This window comes from Mixophyes fleayi, chromosome 1 (assembly GCF_038048845.1).
Source record: "Mixophyes fleayi isolate aMixFle1 chromosome 1, aMixFle1.hap1, whole genome shotgun sequence".
Classification (NCBI taxonomy): domain Eukaryota; kingdom Metazoa; phylum Chordata; class Amphibia; order Anura; family Limnodynastidae; genus Mixophyes; species Mixophyes fleayi.
In genome coordinates, this window is record NC_134402.1 from 410,605,724 (window position 1) to 410,630,021 (window position 24,298).

At 41.9% G+C, this 24,298-nt stretch overlaps 1 protein-coding gene across 1 annotated transcript in view; it reads left to right on the plus strand.

Moving 5' to 3' along the window:
- The window catches only part of CMYA5 (cardiomyopathy associated 5), a 64,866-nt gene that overhangs the window by 24,080 nt on the left and 16,488 nt on the right, over positions 1-24,298 (plus strand). Inside the window, exons 7-9 of the mRNA XM_075182379.1 lie at positions 286-407; positions 3,448-3,597; positions 8,417-8,563. Coding sequence (XP_075038480.1) covers positions 286-407; positions 3,448-3,597; positions 8,417-8,563 — 419 coding nt within the window. The remainder of the gene's footprint in view (positions 1-285; positions 408-3,447; positions 3,598-8,416; positions 8,564-24,298) is intronic.

Sequence of the window (24,298 nt, forward strand, 5' to 3'; positions counted from 1 at the left end):
GAAACGTTTTCAATATTTAATGTTTATAAATTGTTTAAATACTTTTAGTTCAATTAAATATTTTCCTTTTCGCCTGTCATATTATTGGCTTTCATGACCACTGGTATAGTTGTTATTCAAGTTGTCTTTGCTTGAATATAAAACCTTTTCTTTTGTTACCCTGTTTGTATAGTAATATTTTACTTGTAAACTATGGCGCTGTCATTCATGTGTTGAGCAGACACACTGAGATGCCTGTACAGTTTCCAAAATATAAAACAAGATATTCTTTGTAATCACACATAGGCTATTATCAGCAATAGAGAACACTTTATCTCTCGACAAGATCCCCAGCGCATTCTCCATCTTTGATCATCTCGCTGCAAACTCTTCTAAAGCAGACCAGAAGCCGGTGACACATGCCCCAGGTAGGAATTGTACTTGGAATATCATACACTGAAAGCAATGTTCTGTGTGTGTACTGTTTGCATCATATGCAATATGGGAATAACTTCCTATATAACTTAATTCCACATGACCCTCTGTAGGCTAAACCCTGTCCAGTCTTCTGTATTGTGTGACAGTAATTGCTGTCTGATCGATGGCAAACATTCCGGATTTCACAGTTGAATCATTGCAATGCTGACATTTGGGATTTGCTTTTAGAACTGAGCAAGATGTTAGAATTTCCCCTGGTGTCCAGGAAAGAGAAGACTAACAGCTGTGTGTTACCGTAGAGGAGATGCCTGCCAGTCGTGACATGGTGCCCGGGATATCTTGTCACTTTGAAACCATGAGCTTCTTAGAAGAAGGCACAGGCTAATTCTAGGAGAGTGACATGTAAGATAACCTCTCCGGAGTCACAAGATCTTGGCTTGTGCAGCTGAACCACTTTTCACTGAGCACATTTTGTTCAGTGAGTGAAAATTTGGTGACAGGAGTGAAACAATCTCTGTCTGTTAAGAGAAAACTTCCACATTGTCCCAGTTTTTTTCTGATGATAAAACCACTGTCACAACCTTATCATGAAACGACCAAGATGTGGACCTACTATACCACTAGTGATTGGCACTGGATAACCTGGGGGCAAGGAGCTTAATGGGAATCTTGGTAACCGTGGACCCCCGCAAGAGAGTGGTCAGAATACTATTGCAAGGTCAGGGTCATACAGCAGACGTTCATAAAAAAATAACTAAGACAGACATCAGGGGCACAAGCAAGACAAAGTTTTATAAATTGTTGCTGCAAAGAAGTTTCTTGTACCTATTATTTTTACTGAGATGGTCATATATATAAAACAAACCCACTATGTATTGCTCAGAAACCTTGCAATGTCAGAAAATAATGCAGATTGGTTGACGTCTGCTCCAGATCAGATCTGGAAGATGTCCAAGGGCTTAAGAATGTTACACTATAAATATTACCACTTCCTTCCTTTTAGTGCAGAGGAAAGAGCAGAGTAACTAATAGTTGGGTAATCCCACTAATCTATCTGACCCAGATGCCCCAGCATTTTGAATTCTAGTAAGAAAAGCATTCATAGTTAAGGATTTACAGCTACGGCTGTCCTGGAAAATGCAGGACACGTGGTCACACAGGTGACCTAACTCATCTTTCCACACCCGTGTAGAATGCAAATTTAAACATTAAGTGGAAGAATAAGTCTCAGAAATAAGCAAGGTCTATGCAAAACCGAAATAGAAAACCTGCAGTATGTGCCGTGTAAATTCTGTTCTGGATTAGACTACAAAGCAGATAAGATCCAATGAAGGCTCCACATAATCCTCCCCCCCCCCCCCCCCCATTGTAAAGTGCTACGGAATATGCTGGCGCTATATAAATAAATAAATGATGATGATAATCACCAGAGCTGGTACTAAACCGTCTATGTTCGGTCCATTTCTGTAAACAATTCTTAAAGTATTTCTGGTCTGCCTGGTTTGTGCTGACCACAGTGGGTGGGCTTCCCATGACATAAAAGGGGGAAATTGGCAAAATATCCAGCATGTTGTCGTTGTGATCCAATGGATTTATTCTGAGTGCTTCGGCTTCCTCCAATGGTCCAACAATGTGCTGGTAGATTAAATGTTTTTGTCACTAAATGGCTGTACAGTATTTCTGTGTCTGTGGTAGGGGATTAGATTGTAAGCTCCACAGGAGAAGGGGCTAATGTAAATGAGTGAACATCCTTTGTGCTGCATGATGTTGACGCTATATAATTTAATAATTGGTGATAGGCTGACTTATATAACAACCAAAACTGTAACTTCAGTGGCCACTAACAGCTCATACTGGACTGTAAGTAATGTTGTACAGATGCTGTAAGTATATTGTTTCTCACTTTTAGCACCCTCTCCGAAATCTGTGTCAGACCTCCCATTTACTGGCCCATGAGTCGTTATACCTAGTTCCCTGGGTTATACCTTGCACGGTCTTCATTAACTGAGGTCTCAGTGTCGCCTTGGGATATAAACATCGCTAGTCATATTGTGCTTTTTGTTTTACCTGTTTGCTCAGCAGTTTTCCACAAGTATAATAAATATTATCCCTATTACTTTACGTGGTGACTCCGGACTGCTGACAGCTCTAGATTTTCAATGTCATCCCATGTATCACAGCTCCCTCCTGGACTATAAGACTATTGAAATATCCTTGGCCACAAAGCTTTTAGAAATCCCATATGTAACATGGCACTTTATAAATGATAATAAATATATGTATTTTTGCAACACTTTCTTGAGGTTTGAAACATCAGTGCAGTCAATTTGCCTTGTGTCCGGTAGTCATTTTAATCTTTTATCGTCTCTAATTACTTGGATTTTTGGGGCTGACTGTACCCCTGTGACCAGTTGAAGTGTTGTGATAAGCAGTACATGGCTTCGTTACTGGAATAACAAATACCTGACCTGCCTTTATGTCTGAATGTAGTCGGAATGAGATGGAAGTATGCACGTTTTAAGATATAACTTCAGAATGTTTTACAAATTGTGATATAGTGTAGTAAAATAACATATGCGTTTTAGAATAAGTACAAAGACTAATTTAAATTTTTATATACTGATTATTTACAAAGGACAATATATTTATTGATTGAGCTGATAAATTACTTGATTTAGCTTAATCTCCTGAGGTATTCATTCGTGTTTTGATAATAGATATTTCAGGCTTGATTTAAGTTTAAAGGATAACAACATTTTAGTTTTGGATACAGTTGTAGGAGTTAATGTGAAAAACAAAAGCATTCTATCATTGGATGGGCCATTCCCGGATCTGCTGGGGTCACCAATGGCAGTAATGGTCCCATGCAGCTCTTCTCTCTAAGTATGTTTGGAACCAGCTAAGTGGGTGTCGATCCCCTTCACTCACAAACTTCTCATTCGTATGATTGGGAACCTGCTACAGCAATAAATTAAACAGTGAGAAAGTAACATTTATAAGTTTTATAACATCATTTTGATTTTATGGCAGCTCTGCAGACTCCAAAGGTAAAGTTGCAGGAACCTTGCACCGCCACCAGCAATTCCATCACCGTGTACTGGACAGTGAACGAGAAGGACGTCATTGAGTTTTTTCAGGTGTATTGCATGGAGGAGCCTCAAGGGAATCGCGATGATAATGGTGAGTTTTTAGACATGGACTTAGGTGCAGTTGTTGCTAGGCAACATGATTGTCTTTCATGTCTCACATGTGGCCAACAGTTTCGTAAGGTGCTGTATATAACCTGGCTGATTCTGAGCTACTAACCAGGACAATGACTGCAGTAATGGAGGCCTTTCTAATGCCACTGGTTCCCTGTGGGATAATCCACAGTTGTCTATTCTTCTGCTTCTCTCATTAGACTCCTTATGGTGTATGATTTAGGAGTTCCTCTACAGCAGATAAACAATAAAATATTAAGTTTACCATAATAAACGCTTCATGATGCACTGATTAAATACGATTTATTGGTGGGGGAAACAGAAACGGCCCTGTGTATACATTTCATTCCCAGTATCCCTGTCATCTACAGACATTTTGTGGGCTGAACCAGTGTTAAAAATGCACCTTGATGATTCACTAGGAGGTAGTCACATCACTTTAGGGGTATATTTACTAAACTGCGAATTTGAATTAGTGGAGATGTTGCCTATAGCAACCAATCAGATTCTAGCTGTCATTTATTTAGTGCATTCTACAAAATGACAGCTAGAATCTGATTGGTTGCTATAGGCAACATCTCCACTTATTCAAACCGACGGTTTAGTAAATATACCCCTTAGTTTCTTGTGGCTAGTACTCAGTGAATAGACTGCCGGCCTACTCATGATCAGCCTATATAATGGCTGCCTTCACTCTGTGTACAGTCAGGGTACATATTAAATGTTAAATTATTGCAGGTTTTATTACATAAACTAGGACAAAGAAATGTATGACAAGAACATCAACGTCTCCCGTTCCTCACACCTGGTACCGGCTCTCTGCAGCCCCTGTTTAATCCTATTACTTTGATTTATTTATTTATTTTATGACTTAGATTTATTTTATCGTATTGTAGTGTATACTTTTTACTTAGATCTATTTTATCGTTACTTTGATTTATTTTATCGTATTGTAGTGTATTCCATTTTATCTTATGGTTTATCTTATTGCTTTGCATCTTATCTTAATATTATTTTATTTTATATTATTCACACTGTAATTTTTATTCGCTTTTATTTCATTTCATCCCATTTTTTATTTTCTTATTTCATTTCATGTCATTGCATCTGCACTTTATATAAATTTTATTGCATTGCATTTAACTGCATTTCATATTGTTTTCGCCACTGCCTTTGATCCTGCTCTGTACTATGCCGCCCTGCTCATTTCCCATACCTATCCTCTCCCCCACCCCCCTTCTCCTGCCCAACTCTCACCACCCCACCTCTCACCCCCCCCTCGCTCCTCCAACCCCGACAATCTCATCCGCATCTCCCCTGCTCCCATCCTCCCTTTCTCATGCGCCCTCTGGAATTCCAGGTCAATCCGTAACAAACTATCCTCCATCCATGACCTCTTCATCTCAAACTCTCTAAATCTTCTTGCCATCACTGAAACCTGGCTTACATCCTCTGACACTGCCTCTCCTGCTGCTCTCTCCTATGGGGGTCTCTCCTTCACTCACTCCACCAGACCGGATGAGCGCCCAGGAGGTGGAGTGGGCCTCCTCCTGTCCCCTAACTGTACTTTTTGGGTTATTCCTACTTTACCTTCCCTCTCCTTCTCCTCCTTCGAAGTTCACTCCATCCGTCTCTTCTCCACTATCCACCTCCGTGTCTCCGTCATCTACCATCCCCCTGGCCCCACGTCCCTCTTCCTCGACAACTTTGCTGCCTGGCTCCCCCACTACCCCGCCTCTGACCTCCCCTCCATCATACTTGGCGACTTTAACATCCCCATTGACAACCGTTCTGACCCCGCCACCATCAAACTTCTCGCCCTTTCCTCCTCTCTGTGCCTCACTCAGTGGACCTCTTCCCCCACCCACTGTCTTGGTCACTCCCTCGACCTTGTCTTCTCTCATCTCTGTGATCTCTCTGACTTCTCTAACTCTCCCTTCCCACTCTCTGACCACCATCTCCTCTCCTTCACTCTGTCGTCCTCCCCCGCTCCCGCCTCGCCTAAAGCCACCCTCACTAGGCGCAACCTTGATGCTATTGACCCTTCCTCTTTCTCCTCCTCTCTTGAAACTCTACTATCACCTCTTCCTTCCCTGGCCTGTCCTGACAAGGCGTCCTCTCTCTACAACCTCTCCCTCACCACTGCCCTTGATGCTGTTGCCCCGGCCTCTGCTATCCGCAGACGCCACCTTATTCCCCAACCCTGGCACTCCAAACTCACCCGCTTCCTCCAAAAGTGCTCTCGCACTGCTGAACTCCTCTGGAGGAAATATCGCTCCCTGGCCGACTTCCTTCACTTTAAATTCATTCTCTCCTCTTTCTGCTCCGCCCTCTCCCTCGCTAAACAATCCTTCTTCAAGTCCCAAATTTCTTCTCAATCCTCCAACCCCCGCCGCCTCTTTGCCACCTTCAACTCCCTCCTCTCTCCCCCTCCCTCTCCCGTCCCGCCCTCCCTCTCCGCTTCGGACTTTACCACTTTTTTCTCTTCCAAAATTGAGGCCATCAGACTGAACATCTCCTCTTCCCCTTCTCCCGCCACCCTCATCGCCTCTCCTCCCGCCAACAATCAACTCTGGTGCTCCTTTTGCCCCACAACAGGGGAAGAAGTTAGCTCCCTCATTCTTTCCTCTCCTCTCTTGACCTGTCCTCTCGATCACATCCCCTCCCACCTCCTTCGCTCTCTTTCTCCCACTGTCTGCTCCTACCTTGCTCACCTCTTCAACTTATCACTCTCCTCTGGTGTAGTCCCCTCCTCCTTTAAACACGCTCTTATCTCTCCTATCCTCAAAAAAACCAATCTTGACCCCACCTCTCTCGCTAATTATCGCCCCATCTCACTGCTCCCCTTTGCCTCCAAATTACTTGAGCGGATTGTCTGCAGCCACCTAACCAGGCACCTCTCTGTCTTTTCCCTCCTTGACCCCCTCCAATCCGGCTACCGTCCTCTTCACTCCACCGAAACTGCACTGGCCAAGGTTACTAATGACCTCCTATCGGCCAAATCCATGGGTCACTTCTCCCTACTAATCCTCCTTGACCTCTCAGCAGCCTTTGACACCGTGGACCACCCCCTCCTGCTGCAAACCCTTCTCTCTTTCGGCCTCTCCGGATCTGTCCACGCATGGTTCACCTCATACCTTGCTAACCGCTCCTTCTCTGTATCCACATCCGGCTCTTCCTCCTCCCCCTACCCTCTCCCTGTTGGAGTCCCGCAGGGCTCCGTCCTCGGCCCTCTTCTCTTCTCGCTCTACACTTCCTCCCTTGGTGCTCTCATCTCCTCCTTCGGTCTTCAATATCACATTTATGCTGACGACATTCAACTCTACACCTCTTCTCCTAAACTCTTTCTTCTACCCTCCTCTCTCGTATATCTGACTGCCTCTCCGCCATCTCCTCCTGGATGTCCGAGCGTTTTCTCAAAATCAATATCTCTAAGACGGAACTCATTGTCTTTCCTCCGTCCAGACTCCCATCCCGCCACGACCTCTCTATTGTCGTCAGCAACACCACCATCTCCTCTGTCACCCAACTCCGCTGCCTGGGTGTCACCCTCGACTCCTCTCTCTCTTTTGCCCCCCATATTCATGCCCTTGCCCAAGCCTGTCGCTTCAAACTACGCAACATCGCCAGCATCCGTCCCTTTCTCTCTCAGGATGCCACTAAGACTATCATCCACGCACTCATCATCTCCCGCCTGGATTACTGCAACCTCCTCCTCACCGGCCTCCCCCACTCCCATCTCTCCCCCCTCCGCTCTATACTCAATGTGGCCGCGAGACTCATTTTCCTCTCACGCCGCTCCTCCTCTGCCTCCCCTCTCTGCCTTGCCTTACACTGGCTCCCCTTCCCCTACAGAATCCTTTCCAAACTTCTCACCACCACTTACAAGGCTCTCTCCAACTCTACTGCCCCTTATATCTCTAGCCTCCTCTCCATTCACACTCCTGCCCGCTCCCTGCGCTCGGCCAACGATCGACGCCTCTCCTCAACTCTTATCACCTCTTCCCACTCTAGAATCCAAGACTTTTCCCGCGCTGCCCCCCTTTACTGGAATGAACTCCCTCGTTCCATCCGCCTCTCTCCTACTCTGTGCTCCTTCAAACGTGCGCTGAAAACCCATCTCTTCCTCAAAGCATACCAACCATCCACATAACCCCGCCACTCGCTCTCAACTCGCTCTCCCCCTTACCTTTCTGGCTCCTCCTGTGCCTGTTCTGTTCTCCCTCCCTTAGGATGTAAGCTCACTTGAGCAGGGCCCTCTTCCCTCATGTCTCCCTACCTGTTCTTCTGCTCCGTTTTTTGCATCAGCCTGCCTGGAGTTTCTGAAGTATTGGTATTTTTGTTTATTGTTTTGTACTGTTTCACCCTGTATAGTCGACTGTTTTGTACTGTGTACGGCGCCGCGGAAACCTTGTGGCACCTAACAAATAAAGGATAATAATAATAATAATAATAAAAAATGTGGCATATATTTGATTTCCACATACGTGTTATAACATTGCACTCGGATCCAACCCATAAGCACACATCAGATATGACATATTACACAGAAATGTAATATATATGCACAATAAACATACACCACTACAAAAGGAAAGTGTCTTTTTATTTTTTTCAAATGCTGCATTTTCCAGGATGACAAAATATATTTATTGTGTTTTGTAAAAATAAAAACCTGACCAAAGGAAGTTTGTATGTTTACCATTCATACTGTCACCTGTGGAATACCAGCCTTTTACTTATGACATAGGATTCCATACTTATAACAGTGAGATTTATGGATCACCTTGTTCCTCTAGGACTGCTGGAGGAGTACAGGGTCACCGTGAAGGAGAGTTTCTGCATCTTGGAGGACCTTGAGCCAGATAAAATATACAGCGTCTGGGTTATGGCTGTGAACTCCACAAGCTGCAGCTTACCCAGTGACAAGTCAGTATTCAGGACAGGTATGTGCCACAGCGGTCCAGCAAACACATGCACATAGCTCAGTGGAATGTCATACTAGTAAGCCCTGTAGAGATAAAATGATGTATATGGTAAATAGAGGGAACTACTAATTGTATTTGTGTAAGAATATTTTTAAAGCTTGTGGTTTTATGCTGTGGCCTCTAGTTGCTTCAGATACTGTATCGCAAGGAAGATGCCAGGGTTTAACTTTGCTTGAAGTACTCAAGACTTAGAAAAAAAACACTGACCCCCGTGTTTTAGTTTTGGATCTGGATTAACTTCGTGTTTTGGTTTTAGCAAAACCGCCCTCATGTGTTTTGGCTTTTTTTGTCTGCCTACATTATTATTAACCTCAGTAACATTAATTTCCAGTAATTTCCAGTAAATTTTTGTGAAGTGACAAGAACACTGCTATCCCTCCCGTTTCTGTATGAGCAGTGGCACTGAGCAATGGCACTGGAGACTGGAGAGTGACAAGGACACTGCTACCCTTGTTTCTGTGTGAGCAATGGCACTGAGCAATGTCACCGGAGAATGGAGAGTGACAAGAACACTGCTATCCATGTTTCTGTGTGAGCAATGGCACTGGAGGATGGAGAGTGACAAGAATACTGCTACCCCTGTTTCTGTGTGAGCAATGGCACTGGAGGATGGAGAGTGACAAGAATACTGCTACCCCTGTTTCTGTTTGAGCAATGGCAGTGAGCAATGTCACCGGAGAATGGAGAGTGACAAGAACACTACTACCCCTGTTTCTGTGTGAGCAATGGCGCTGGTTCTCATTGGGTGGGAGATACTTATGGAATTCAAAACCAGATCCAACAACGCAAAACCAGAAAATGGAAGGAGTGTCAGAACAAGCCGGGTTAGTAACAATAAGGAGCATAAGCAGAACCAAACGACAGGCAGAAGAGAGGTCAGGAACGGTCAGAATTCACAGAGATTAGCCACAAGATGTACAGGAACGCTGGAGTAAAGGTTATGACTCTAATACTCTGGAACAGGCCTGTTCACTGAGCAGGTTTAAATAGCTGAGCTGATGAAATAAGGCGGCTAGGAGATATCCAGGAATCTGGCCAAGGGGAGCGCATAGGCAGAGTGATCTATAAAATACTCTCTCCTACTCCAAAGGGGACTTTTTGTTTTGTAGGGATTTTTTAGCTTACATGGCACATTGTAATAAGTAAATGAAAACCAGTGTAGACCCTGATGACACATTCTCTTCAATAGCATTTGGCAAGCGCTAAAAGTCCTAAATCAATTATTTTTGAACGTTTGAAAAGGATTATTATGGCCTAAATCTGCTCATCACACTTTTGGTGGTGAAATCATTCAGGGACAGTAGATTTCAAACGCAAATGGATGGATTACAATAAAGAAAAAAACATAAAAACACTTTTATATTATTACAACAAAAATCCTAAAAAGCTGATGCAGCTGCTCGCTACAAAAGTCTACCGCCATTATCACCATTGAGGTTAAATATCGCCACCGATACCTGTTCTGTTAGCGCCATCTCAAGAGGCCACCCAAAGAGGTTTGAGACTACAATCACTGCACTGAAAGGCGCTGGGGCACTTTTTGCCTTGGGATCCGCTAAGCGGGAGATAACGGCGCACGAGACCTACCAGTGCCTAAAGCAGGGGTGATATGTACTTAAGGAGCATTCTGGATGTTTAAGGTTTCACTACAGGTCATGTAGTCATTGACACAAAATATGTCCTATCACAAATGCAATTAGATGATTCATTTATTTAGCTACAGTTACTGTTTCCTGAGACTTGGTAGAGTATACAAGAAGATTAATATGAATATACTGTAAGTAATACAAGACAGAGCTGGGTCGAGTAGGAAACAAGTGTAGTAGATTATGTGACTGCAGTGCTATTCCTAGTGAGGTGCTTAGTGAGTATATATTACAGGCACATTGTGCATCTGTTTATTGACCACACAGACGCTATAAACAACTTTCCTTCTGCTGCTTTTTTGTACTTCAGTATTTTTATGGTGATTGTTGTCATTTTTATGTAAATTTAAAATGTTGTTTTTCATCTTAGGGGTGAGGAATCAATATAGGCAGATTGTATCATGAGGTTCTGTGCTCTTTGTTTATAGATGTATGATCAACTGTTTCCATACATATTATAGTATGGTTTATAATGTATTGTTTATATTATGTTTTGTCCTTTACTTTTACTTCAGCTTAGGGCTAATTTTTCTTGTATTTTATTTAACAGAGCCTAGGGTACATCATTTTAAAACAGACAACAAGGCACCTAATGACCTGACATTGTGTTGGCTCAGAAAAGAATCTCATAATTCTCTCTGGGTTAAAATAAACTGTAAAACAGATAAGGAAACCTATTGCTTTTCCTAGTCGGAATGCTTCCAAAATACTGTAAAAATAAGTCCTCAATGCTTTATCTGTTTGTCCCAGGGCTCCTCCATTTCTCTCACAGCCTCATCCAAAAACTAGGGGAGGAGGGTGAGACAAAATATTTTCCTAGTGTTAGTGGAACTTTAAAGGGACATTTTTGGCTCGCCAGTGCTATTTAAATCGCCAGGAACCTCTTGAAAACTTGAAATTGACAGCTTGAAAAGGCGTTGCGAAGGGATGACAGCCCGTGATATAGCCTTCCATCGTGTGTGGTCTTCATGTTCCTCTTCCTGATATGTTCTGCATGGCCTTTAGGAAGAGATGCATGGAGACTACTGTAACTGGAAACATATATATTTATACACTGCATCTGCATAATACATTACAATCAAATAAGGAGAAACATTGGATAAATATTACTATTTGGTGACCAAATTTGAATTGTGATTTCCCTGAGATTTCAGGAAGCAAAGATAGTGCTTCCAGGAGCAGCAATTACAGACAAGATTTTACCATGTAGTTCATTAATTATTCCATGCTTAACTTCAATATGCAAATTAGGACTCCAGCCATTCATGGGGATCAAATCTGTTATCAATGGGATTCGGTTCTCTTCCACCTCTTAAAATATGATTTTGGTAACTACAATCTAGTGTATATACTATTCATAGGAAACAGCTCGGTGGGTGATGAGAGCACTTGCGTACACTCAAAATTTGTGCTGCCTCGGCCTATGAGCTGTCTATGCATGCCGTTATCTATCAATATTGGGGGGTGGGGGTGGTAACATGAGCACCCCCAATCACCCAATCATTTTAAAAAGTTAGCTCCTAACATACCATATAATTGTCACAATATGAATATGCTATGTTCTGATTTTAAACACCCACCTCTAGGCAGTTCACAGGGTGCCAATTATATATATACATATATATATATATATATATATATACACATATATACATACACAGTGTATGTAACTGGCACCTTGTGAACAGACTCATATGAAGTCAGTATTTAAAGCCAGCAAATAGCACTAACCAAAAGACAATTGTGTCCGACGCTTGCCCTTAACACTGCATATACATGTGTATCTCGCAAAGTGAAAGCTTTTAGTGTAAGTTCCTATTTTGATTAAAAATATAAGTCTGCATCCCAGCTTTAAGGGTACCGAATTGTGTGCAGGTCTTTATCCGACCCATATGCTTCAAACTCCAGTAAAATGCAGTTAATATCAGATGCGCTGTTCAGGGAATAGAAGCATTTATCAACCTTCCACACTTCATAGACACAAAAGACACATAAAGATAATACACAAATCCAAACAGATAGAATGTTGACATTTTGACATAATTATGGTCATGGATCAAGACAATTTTAGGTAGGATTACAATCTCCAAGACAAGAAAGATTGTCCAAAACATGGTGAGAAATATTTAAATTGGCCGCCCACTTCTGGATAACTCCATCTGATATTCGCAGTGGCACCATCCTATGTGATGCTTCAGAGGTGGCTCAGGGGTAGCTGGGCATGGCTCAAGACATCTGATTCAACTACAAAGAGTTAGCGCTAAAGATCATGTAAATGCATATATATCAAAGGCTGTGTATTGCCAAGCTGAAGAATATACATAAAATCACTGAGGACTTTATACATTACTAAATCTGCCCATTGTGATCTCTGTCCCTGCTCTGCAGCAGGTTGCCGTGTTACCGGGGAGGAGCTTCTCTAAACAGGCAGGCAATGACTGACAGCTCAGCCAGACTTGCTTTTAGAAATGCTCAGTGTGGATTGGTGGGATCATACACGGGAACAGGGCCTGTGACACCTCCCATCAGGACACTGTCTGTAATGGTGCCGGGATTTAACAATCTAGATAATAGAGCTGCAGTGAAATGTAACACTGAGCTGATGTATTTAACCTTCATAACTCCTACCTGAAATAATGGGGTTTAGTGGTGCTATAATCTGGTAATTGAGCGACAGAGGCAGCTCTTTTTGCTGTTTTTAATGGTAAACATATAAAGAAATTAATTTAGATTATTTTATCAAGCTGTCCATCTCCTTTGATGTATAGTTTTAGAGAAAACCATAAATGAAGATAATTTATAAGTTTTACTTTGACATTTACCTAATAAATAAAATATGTATAGAGTTTTAGTAAAGTATTTAGCAATGGCGGTATGAGCAACCAGTTTCATATGGATGTATTTATTAGTTTATATTTTGGCAAGTGTATTGTAGACCAATAAATCTGCATTCCTGATATGCCTCAATGTAGATATGCTGGTAGCTATGCAGCTCTGGCCTCTCAATTTACCCCTCATCAAAGATTGAATTTCAGGTGGCGTCTTCCTTATCCTCTATGTGTCCTCTGTCAGTACAATGTACAGTTCTCTGCACCTCTAACATCTGCAGTTATTAAACACGTGGATATCACCTTTAGAACAGCACAGTCAGACATTCAGGATTTCTATGTTTTCAGTTTCTGATGTTGTGTGTATGGTAACACATATGGAGACCTATGGACAGACAGTCTAGCTGCTCAGGGACTGGCATCAAGTACAGATAGAGGATTTACACATAAGCCGCTGGAGCTGTTGGCTGAGCACTAAATCAGCTTTCCATGGATAAGGACTCGTGTTCCATTGTCCACCAGCTCTGATGATAGGTTTTATAATCTCTGCATGAGAAAATAATGGTCTACATGACATATATTAGGCAATTAGCTTAAGATTTTCATTGGTAAAAACAGCAGAGAGCTATTCCAGGTGGCTCTGAGAAGTGTCCCTTGTGCTTGTCCTGCTCTAACCAAAAGGCTCTACCAGGGGCAACAAAGTGCATTATTCCTGCGGCAACAGAGGGAACTTGCTTATCATCCTCTGATTTGTTTTCTGCGTTATCAAACTGCTGAAGAAGAAGAAGAAGTAGAAGAAGCATGTTTTACTATATACAGAATACAGTGCTCTATATGTTTGGCTTTGTTCTGTATTATTTTTATCCTTCGGGTTTTTTATTTTTGCTTTTATACCCTGAGGCATAATAAGGCTTTGGTGTTCTGTTTACAGAAAATGGATTTGTGTCTGTGAAAGTCTTTGTCTTTGCCAACATTAGTACATATACGAGTCCTGACAAACCATTGCTAAGTCCAAATCTCCCTTATTGTTGACTTACTGCACAATCTGATCCTGTTATTTATTAGATACTGTAGTTTGGGTTTCATAGCTTAACACATCTGCTTGGCCAACTGATGTACATTCCATAAAGTATCAACACTGAGATGTATTACAGACTAAAACCAGTGTCAGAGTCTTTCTAGCGAGCCTTATACTTTGCCTGTGAGTGATTCCCAGCCTTTGATGATAGTATCTGTAAAACAACACACAGTTGCTATTAAATGTTTGTATACACTTGTGATCCTAAGACCAATACATTGTAACAGTGTGATGCACTGCTGAATGCATTGCTGCAGGTGTGTTGTCTTCATGCCTAAAATGAAATTGATAGATCGTAAAATGATGTCAAATATATTACAGCAGCTGGAATATTAACATCTCTCCTAATTGTACACAAAGTAATTTATTTCTAAATGCAATGGCTTTTATACTGTATGTTTTTGTAGAGGCCTCAAATTAAGTAATTTAAAAGAAACAAAATGTGAATTCTGTTTATAGGGAGTTATTCTCAAAAAAAGAAAAAAAAGCATACTACACGTTTTTGTGCCGCTAGATAGCACAGAACATGTGTATGCAAGTAAGAGGCTATAATATAATACTGTTATTAATGATTAAAGTATTATGAATATGCGTTTCCTGCCCTATGTTTTGTCTGCTAACATACAGCCAGTAACAATTAGGCAGAGCGTACTTACACCCAGATTCAGAGTCAAACACGTATCGAGATCCGCGCTTGAATGTGGACAGAAGTACGGTCCATCCAATTTATTGAACTGTAAGTTGCGCGCAAGTTGCGGTTGGACTTGAATCATGGCCTTTGCCTCTATCTAAGGGTTCATTTGTCCCTGTAGTATAGTTTGGTGGTTTAAAAGCATTGTTAAAAAATTAGATTAGGTCAAATTTGTTTTATTCCATAAGAGAACATCCATAAATGTTTTTATATAGTATTACATATAGCGATGGAGTGGTAACAAGCCTTATTACTTTCAATACATTGTACAAGGTGCTACACCGCAGTCAAATACTGTATATAAAACATTATAAGGTTGTAGGGCAGTAGCTCAGACATAGATATTTGAAACAGGTAATGGGAAAGGGGTATATGAGCTTTAATGCTTTAATCAACTTGTTTATTAAGACCTATTTTTGCAAATAGTTAGTTAGTTTAGCAATTTTGTAGAATTGCCAAATTATTTCGGGTGTGATCCTGTCCCTCTGAATGTATTAAAGTCAAAAGCTATTAAATAATGCATTGAAGGTCTACTGAAATGAAATTAAAAACCCCAATCCTGCATAAATTGTTTTGCTAGCTTTCATTATTATGTCCTGATAAAATAAGGGATTTACAGTATGAAAAAGTACTACAAAACTGTTCCCATTTGCAATGAACTACAGTCAACCTTCCTAGCTGTCACTCGCTGTGGACAGAGCTACTGTGTGTGTGGTGGAGGGCAATGGGACACCCCACCCTCAGCCCCATGCCAGGGAGCTGCCCAAAAATGTTGCTACACAAGAAATATTTTCCAGTGCTTTGTCCTATGATAGCACCGTCTGTAACAGTTGTATTTTCAGTTTTTTTCGCCTGATGTAACGCTTCTAGTTGACCTTTCAAACTCACTAATCTATTTAAACCTGCTCTCACACTGTAGCAGTGTCAGAGCAACAGGGTTTTCTCTAGTTTGTCTGGCTTTATATTACTTACCTTTGGCTGATTCCTAGTATACTGACCTTGGCTAGTTTTGTAACCATTTTGTGGATTCCGATTCTATACTTCTTGATTGTCCAGTGTACCAGTCCCCGGCTCGTCTGACCTTCCCTGGATTCTGACTCTCTTCTGCTTGACCTTCCTGTGTAGTAGTCCCTGGCCTGCCTGATCATTTGTTGGAAGTGGGGATAGTACCTGACAATAAACAACCCCCTCACACCCTTCTCTTAAAGATACATTAAGATCGGCAAAGACTATTATCCGACTATTGTACTTGAGCTTGGCCAAGATATGTGGGGTATGAACCTTGTCTCAATGGACCTAAGACCTTTCTTCTGGGCCATAGCCATTCTAGTCAACTAGATACTGAAGTTTACCCTTTAGAACCAGAGATTTTAACAAGGGAATGTGGAATACAATGTGGGCTCTAAGTAAATAAGTTAACTCCAGTTTGAAAGTTAGTAGATTGATTACTTGTAATATATGAAAAAGGTCCACTATAACGAGGTGCCAATTTCATGGTGAGTACCCAAAGTCTTAGATTATTCATGGACAACCAAACCTGTCAACTTTTTGCAGTACTGGTACTGTACTGTAACGAAGGGAGGTCTACAACAAACTTTTCTTGGTTTGGGACCAGATACAGCAGAAATCACAGACCAAGGATTCCACCGCTGGTACAGTAGAGTTCCTCACAGAGGAGAATTCAGGTAATACAGGATCTGTACTAAAGACAATGAGGAAGGTAGTGGAACCAGAGGATGAAGATTGTTATTGTGGGCAAATTGTGCCCATGCATGCAAGTCACTCCAGTCATCTTGATTTTCAGAAGTGTAAAATCTCAGGAATACCTCTAGGTTCTGATTCACCATTTCTGTCTCCCTGTTCATCTGAGGATGATATCCGAATGAACTGCACACTTGGGTCCAAAATGATCTCCCCAGGACAGTCATGAATGTTGAAGATCATCTTAATATAAAAGGGTTGCTAAGGTGGTTGCGGAAGGAAGTCCTTTTTGTGCTACAAAATAGGCTGTTTTGGAGAAACAGTCCACCATTTCCCTTATAGTGTTAAAGCCTTTACTATTGGGCAGATCAGTAATGAAGTCGATGGAGATGCCGAATCATGGTTTGTTGGGAATAGGTAATAGGCTTAGATATATCATTCGATGTCTTGAAGGACAGTGGGCCACTAATAGTACCTAGAAACCAGAGAGAAGGTCTCTTAACTCCTTAATGTCCTGCTAATATCAAGCCAAATAAGCACTTTAGGATTGAATTTGGGATACAGAAAGGAGCGTCCAACTGGCAGATCTTTGGGAGAGGTACCGATTAGTACTAGGATGCTAGCTGGATCCAGAATTGGATTAGGGGTTGGAGTGGTCTGAAGATCCGAAGTACCAAGGAATGAGAGAGAGTAAGCTCTCTAATTCACTCTGTAGGTTGGGATAAGATTAAAACATGTAAAGAATAGAGATTATCTTGCCTGCCTAGGGGTGAGCTCTTTGGAGGTAGATTAAGTTCGTATGGCTGGTGAATACTGTGATAGTGCGAGCAGCCTCCTCAAGGTCACCATTCCTCAAGCGCTGCCTTAAGTGCTACCAGTTCCTTATCCACTATTTCGTAGTTCTCCGAAGCGAGAACTTTTTTGAGAAATACCCACTGGGGTCAAATTTCCCCATGCTATCCTTTTAAAACAGAACCGCACCAACTCCCATAGTGGAGGGATCAATTTCTACAAAGAATGGCTGAGTGATGTCTGAATTGAGAGAGAACTGGTGCAAAGGAAAAAGCTTTTTTTTTAAGGCTTGGAATACAGAGATTGCCTCTTGTGGCCAGTTTTTGTGAGGAGCCACTTTATAGGTAAGAGCTTCGATATGTGTTATAACTGTTGAAAATTCCTTCATAAACTGATGGTTGTAGTTAGCAAGTCCCATAAATCAATGAATAAATTTAAGACCTGAAGTTTGAGGCCAATTGACGACTGAAGCCACTTTTTCTGTATCTATCTGCAGCCTCTGTCCGAATACTATATAACTATAGAACTTGCTGAAAGATAGATTTCTGGAGACGACTAAGAACCTCAATCACCCAGTTGCAGTGGGAATTCAAATCCAGTGGTACAAAAGCCCAAAAAAATCTCATTCACAAATTCTTGGAAGACTGCTGGTGCATTACTGAGACCAAAAGGCATGACCAGGTATTCGTAGTGACCGTCACACGTGTTGGAGGCAGTCTTCCATTCATCGCCCTGATGTATTCTAATGAGCACCTCATAATAGTTTAGTAAAAAATTGTTGGCCCCACAGACGCAATCAAAGTTCGGAGATGAGCGGCAAGGGGTAGCGTCTTTTTATAATTATGGTGTTGAGCCGATGGTAATCTAAACAGGCTCTGAATGATCTGTCCTTCTTTTTAACGTAGAAGAAAGCACCCCCTACCAGAAAAGAAGACTTGGGGATGTAACCGTGTTTGAGATTGTCTGAAATGTATTCAGATATGGTTTAAGTCTGTGCAGTGAGAGTTGATAGACCCACAGGGAATGTCTTCCCTGGAATTAAGTGCATTGAGAAAACCCAGGGACGGTGAATTATTTGCCAGCAACCTTACAGAAGACATGGAATAAAGCATAAACAGGTGGCAGAGAAGAACTGGAGGACTTGGTTTGGCAAACAGATCTGAAAAGTCCCAGAATAACTGATCAGAAGCCGTTCTTGGAACAAAAAGGACCCCAGAAAGTAACTTGCTGCACCATCTGCCAGTCTAATTGAAGAGAAGACTCCTCAAGTAGACTCTTTACACGTGCATGGCTTAATCTTTGAGACAAGCATATGCTACTGGCAGGACCAACCAGGTAGTTTACCTCTCCCTGCGGATGGGGGGTAGCCATGGCAAGCCTTGAGTGATACGGTTAATAACCTGTGGCAGGACTAGTGGCTGATCCATTCTGAGTGGAGTGAACCAATCTAAAGGCTTACTGTAAGGGTATATATGGAGACAGTACTGTTGAAGACTCAGTTACCATCCACAACAGTCAGAAACAGAGAATGTTCCAAAGGTTTGGGGATAAGGGCGGAAATAATATTACCAGCAGAGCCAAAGTCTACAAAGGCAGAGAGAGAAATAGGACCTCTCAGTGAGTGGACCATAACCGGTATAAGAAAGCTGGAACTATTTTTGACAAAGGGTGACAGATTCTTAACTCCCAACTTGTCCTCCCTAGTTCCAGTTAGGATTTACCGTTTCCTGGTCTCTTTGGGCAATTCACCAAAATGTGGCCGTGTTCAGTGCAATAGAGGCATCAATTGTTCTTAAATGTCCTCTCTCTCTCCTCCTGTCAAAGGCGGGTGTGACCCACTTGCATGGGCTCCTCAGAGATTACGTGAGTATTCTGGAATCTAAGTGCCAGTCGGGCAAATGAGTGACGGGAGTATTCCCTCTCCTGGGTCCGCTCCCTTAAGCGAATGTCAATCCGATGCAGAGGGAGATTAACTCATCAAGGTCTGAAGAAAGTTCCCTGGAAACCAGTTAATCCTTAATGCGGCCCATCACTAAGACTTCTTTATTCCGCCAGATTTCAGAGGTGAGTGTGAGGAATTTTCTGTATATTGACCCACTGACATGGATCCCTGTCAGAGCTTAATAAAACTGGGCGGCTGATGAAACTCTGCCAGGCTTGTCAAAGTTCTTCCTGAAAGCTTTAATAAACACTATGAAATTGGGCAGAATAGCATCATTGCATTCCCATAGAGGCCATGCCCAAGAAAGAGCCTGGCCAGACAGCGAGGAGATCATGTATGCAACCTTGGTGATTCAGACGAGAAATTCTCTGGGGAGAGCTGAAACTGGATTGTGCAGTGGTTGAGAAATCCCCAACATATTTTTTGGTCTCCATCAAATTTGTCCAGAGTAAAGATGTGCAAATTGGAATATGAAGGAACCACCACAGCTGGTGCAGACGAAGGAGGGACCTGTACTGGGGGGTCAGAGAGGCTTGATTGGTATCTAAGCAAGTTGCCAACCCTAGCAGACACTGAAGGAGCTGAGTCTGGTTTGATTCTTGCTGATCCACTTGTATCGCTAAATGCTGGAGCAAGTCAAAAGGTGACGAATTTCCAGCGGTGTCCATGTTGTGTAGGCAAGAGTATTCTGTCACGAACCACTGGGGAAAAAGGATGTATTAGCTGCCAGAAGTTGACGCTACTTGACATGGATACACAGAGTCTAACATGCCTCCGGTGTTCACCAGGGATCCCCGCAAGGAGATTGGATCTTAGCTGTGTGGGACATGCAAGTCATGGACCTCAGAGCCAGTCGCTAGTGAGATATCTGGAGCCACTAATAAAGCGGAGTGAATGAGCCAGGTCAGTACCAGAGCGAGCAAAGTAGTAACAAGAGATGTTCACAAGAGTAGTCAGGGTAGCCGAGGTCAGAACCACAATATCCAATACTGCACACAACCAGTGGAATACAAGGCACACAGGAACCAAGACCAGAAGACAGATATGGGCCAGATTCTGCCATAAATAGACAGTCTAATTACAAATCCGGCAGTAAGTGACGTCGCTGACTGCTGGTAGGAAGTCCAGAATCACAATCCAGATGACAGAACCTAGAAGTCGCGTCCCGTTGCTAGGCACCGCTGTGTACTGCTGGCACAGAAGTCATCTGTCCCTGTGGCAAAGAAGGTGAGTGGGGACGGTGCCTGACATATACAAGAACATGGGCAGTGATTCATTGACACATTTGGATAATTGTGGCTTCTGTTGAAGCGTCTTCTGCCAATATTACTGTGGATTACAATCAGATGGAAGTACTATTGGACAATTCAAGTTTGTTTCCACCATTTTCTGTCTAAAAATTGCAGAATTTGGTGACTGCTTATCCTCTTGTTCAAAAGCTTCTGCATCATTCACATTAAAATAGTTTATTTTGGAATGGTGTGAATAGATTTTCTCTTTCCCTGGTAGGGAGATTTGCTGAGAGTTTCCTGGATTTTATTAATACATTTATTACCACCATCATGAGATTGTTGTGAACACACTAACACATATTTTCTCTCACACATTTCATTCTCTTGCTGTATAAATGACTCAAGTATTTGTGGAAATGTTTTTAAATGACCATCATCATCGGTTGTCCACTCACCACAAGCACACGTACTGCTGTGTATAGCTTGATAATGCCCTTACAGCAAACTAGTAGGTAAAATGGCAGAAATGTCACAATAATCCCTGCTAACAAATTTGGTTACATAAAAGGGGAGAAGCAATTTTCAAATATCCTCCATCATTTGCCATTGCCTTGGGTAAAAAAAGACATTTCCCACAAATTTTGGCTTTACGATGTGAATCCTAGGGTTCGTACAGTTTAGCGCTACTCAAGCAGGGTGCGGAGTCTAACGAGGAGACGGTGTTCACCAGGAACCGCCACAAAGCAGTTTGGTCTTAGCTGCGTCTGGCTCGCAGGTCGAGGCCCCTGCTAGAGTACTGAGTGAGACCCTTTGGGGAAGTCAGGAGATAAGGAACAGTCAGCAGCGGTGAAGAATAGATGAAATACCGGAACAGCCGATGGAGCATCAGCTCCGTAGACAAATAGATAGATATGCAGGTACTTGGATGGAGCATCAGCTCTGTAGACAAGCAGAATGATATGCAGGTACTTTGCTGGAGCCTCAGCTCTGTAGACAAGTAGAAAGATATGCAGGTACTTGGATGGAGCGTCAGCTCTGTAGACAAGTACATAGAACTGCAGGTACTTGGTTGGAGCGTCAGCTCTGTAAACAAGTAGGAAGATATGCAGGTACTTGGATGGAGCGTCAGCTCTGTAGACAAGTAGATAGGTCTGCAGGTACTTGGATGGAACGTCAGCTCTGTAGCCACGTCTAGCACCAAAGGTAACTAAAGGAACAGGCGCCGGGTGTTCAGAGGAGGTGCCTTTTATATTTGGTGCCAAAATAGCCTGGCCAATAGGAATGCAGAAAAAGGTTTTATATACCGCATGCGCAGACCCGAATCCAAGATGGAGGCACCCGGGACAGAGCAGATCGCCGGAGGAAGGTAAGTTTGCCGGGGGTCAGGTGGGCTGCCCGATTACCCGGCGAGTGACATTTGGAATGTAAAATAACATAGTCATTGATGACTTTCCTTTGCTCCTGCCATTTCTCACAGGTAGAAGTCCATCTAATAGGAAGATCATAACTGTTGTGGCTTATTGTTACATCTTTTTAGGGAGCAAGTACATTTCTTACGCAATATTATCTGTTATAGTGGACACCTGTATGGGGTTGTGTGCAAGCATTTCTGATTTATGTGGTTAAGCACAACAGGAGATGTCTGGTATTTGTTTGATGCAAGACAGCAACAATATTCAAGCTATTGTCAAATGGGAAGATATGTCCAATCTGTAGTTGTCTGGAGAACAACCAGCAATTCATTTTGCGATCTATGGAAGCCAGGATTTAGTTTGCTGTATGTTACTTTTGGACCAATAGAGTAAATGTAAATCTTGGAAGTGGTGCTGAGGACAGTGATGATGATGATGTTGCAGGTGATGAGGAAACTGTTGCTTGCCCTTTTTAGGACATTCTAGATTTACCTGGTTAGATGTGAAAGCCATATATTGTCACGCAACCACATATTTGTTGTGGTATGAACCTAAGTACAGATTTAAAGAATGACCACTCCATCTTTTTAATAATATCGACATATAAAGTGGTACAGCTTTAGTTAAAAATAATACAGATTAGGTACTTGTGACAATTATGTAGTATATCGAATGACTGATTGTCATACATGAATTCAACAGAAAATAACAATGTGAATATTTTATGTAACCTCTCAAAGTATGCTTTGCTGACTGACCTAAGTGACCTGTGCAATTGGCCAAGAGTCTTTTGAAACTAGCCAGGCCTGGGATAGATAAGCATCTTGGAAGAGTTTGAAGCCCCAAAGTTGTAAACTATCTAGCCACTCAAGCAGAGTAGAGGTGAGAGATTCTCTGAGGTGCCAACATATATCTTAGTGATAGATCATTTACTTTGAAAGCTCTGTGTCATTTTTGGAATCAATCTGACTTAATTGAAAATGTAATTCCTAAGGTGGGGGTGAAGAGCCTGTAAGAAGGGTTTAAAATCTTCTGCTTTAGACATTACAGTGTGCATTTTCATGAGGGGTCTATCAAGACTAAAATGTCTCGTATTTCTCAACTGTGTTCCCTCACACACGCCAAGTTTTAACTAGTAAGTAGTGACTCTGGTTTTATTTCTGAAACTTATTTGTGCACCTTATTGTATGTCTTATTATCTTTTTTGTAACTAAGCCTTGGAAACATTTTTCAGATTAAATACATTTAATCTAGTGTGTTCTCCATGATTCTTTCTGGGCTTACAAAGCCCAGTGAGGGTCATGCTACATGTGTATGTGATTTAAGTGTGAAACATTTAATAAGTGGTTTTGGTGAACGTAAGGACACCATAGTAAATACTTTGTGGTGGCAGAAAAGGTGTATTCATTGCTAAGTCACGGCCAGCTGTTCAGATTGCTGTATCTGGGACAGGCTGGGCGTTCATGACAGTACTTACCATACATTTTTTAAATCACACAAATTCAACAACCACAAAAATTATCATAAGTGTGAATTTAGGAGAGACCTGTAAGATGAGTCTGTTGTAGTTTTTACCTTTATCTAGTACTTGATCAGTGATGGTTGTCGGTCATAACTATGGCTGGTTTAGTTTTCTTATGAAATTATTAAAATATTTCACTGACAATGACTGAGGACTTGGAGTTTGCACATCACAGTGGTCATGAGGTGCAACTGTAGTCCCATAACAGTCATCATGTACATCATCACCTTTATTACCATAAGTAAGGTTAACAGTACGCGGTCGATTGCTAGACATTCGTTTGGCATTCAGAAATTCAACAACATTAGGTTGTCAATTCAAATGTCGACAGTATTATTATATTGACAATTCACATGGTCAACAGTATTATAAGGTCGACAATACAAATGTTGTCAGTATAATTAGGTCAATAATTCACATGGTCGACAGTATTATAAGGTAGACAATACAAATGTTGTCAGTATTAATAGGTCGACAATTTTGAATGTCGACAGTATCATTAGGTCAACAATTGAAATGTAGACAGTATTATCAGGTCAACAATTTGATATGGGTAGGGTTAGTGTTAGGGTTATGGTTAGTGATAGGGAAAGGGATATTATTGTTGACCTAATACTACATTTGAACTGTTGACCTAATAATACTGTCTACATTTCAGTTGTCGACCTATGAACACTGCCGATGTTATTATTGACGGCTTTCCCACCCTGTCTATATAAAGGCGTCGACAATATAATTGTCAATCATGTGACTGTCAAACATATGTGTCACACCCAGGTTAACAATGGCATATGTACAATTGAAAGATAATCTTTCATCATCTGAACTACTATAGTGTTTCTCCTAAAG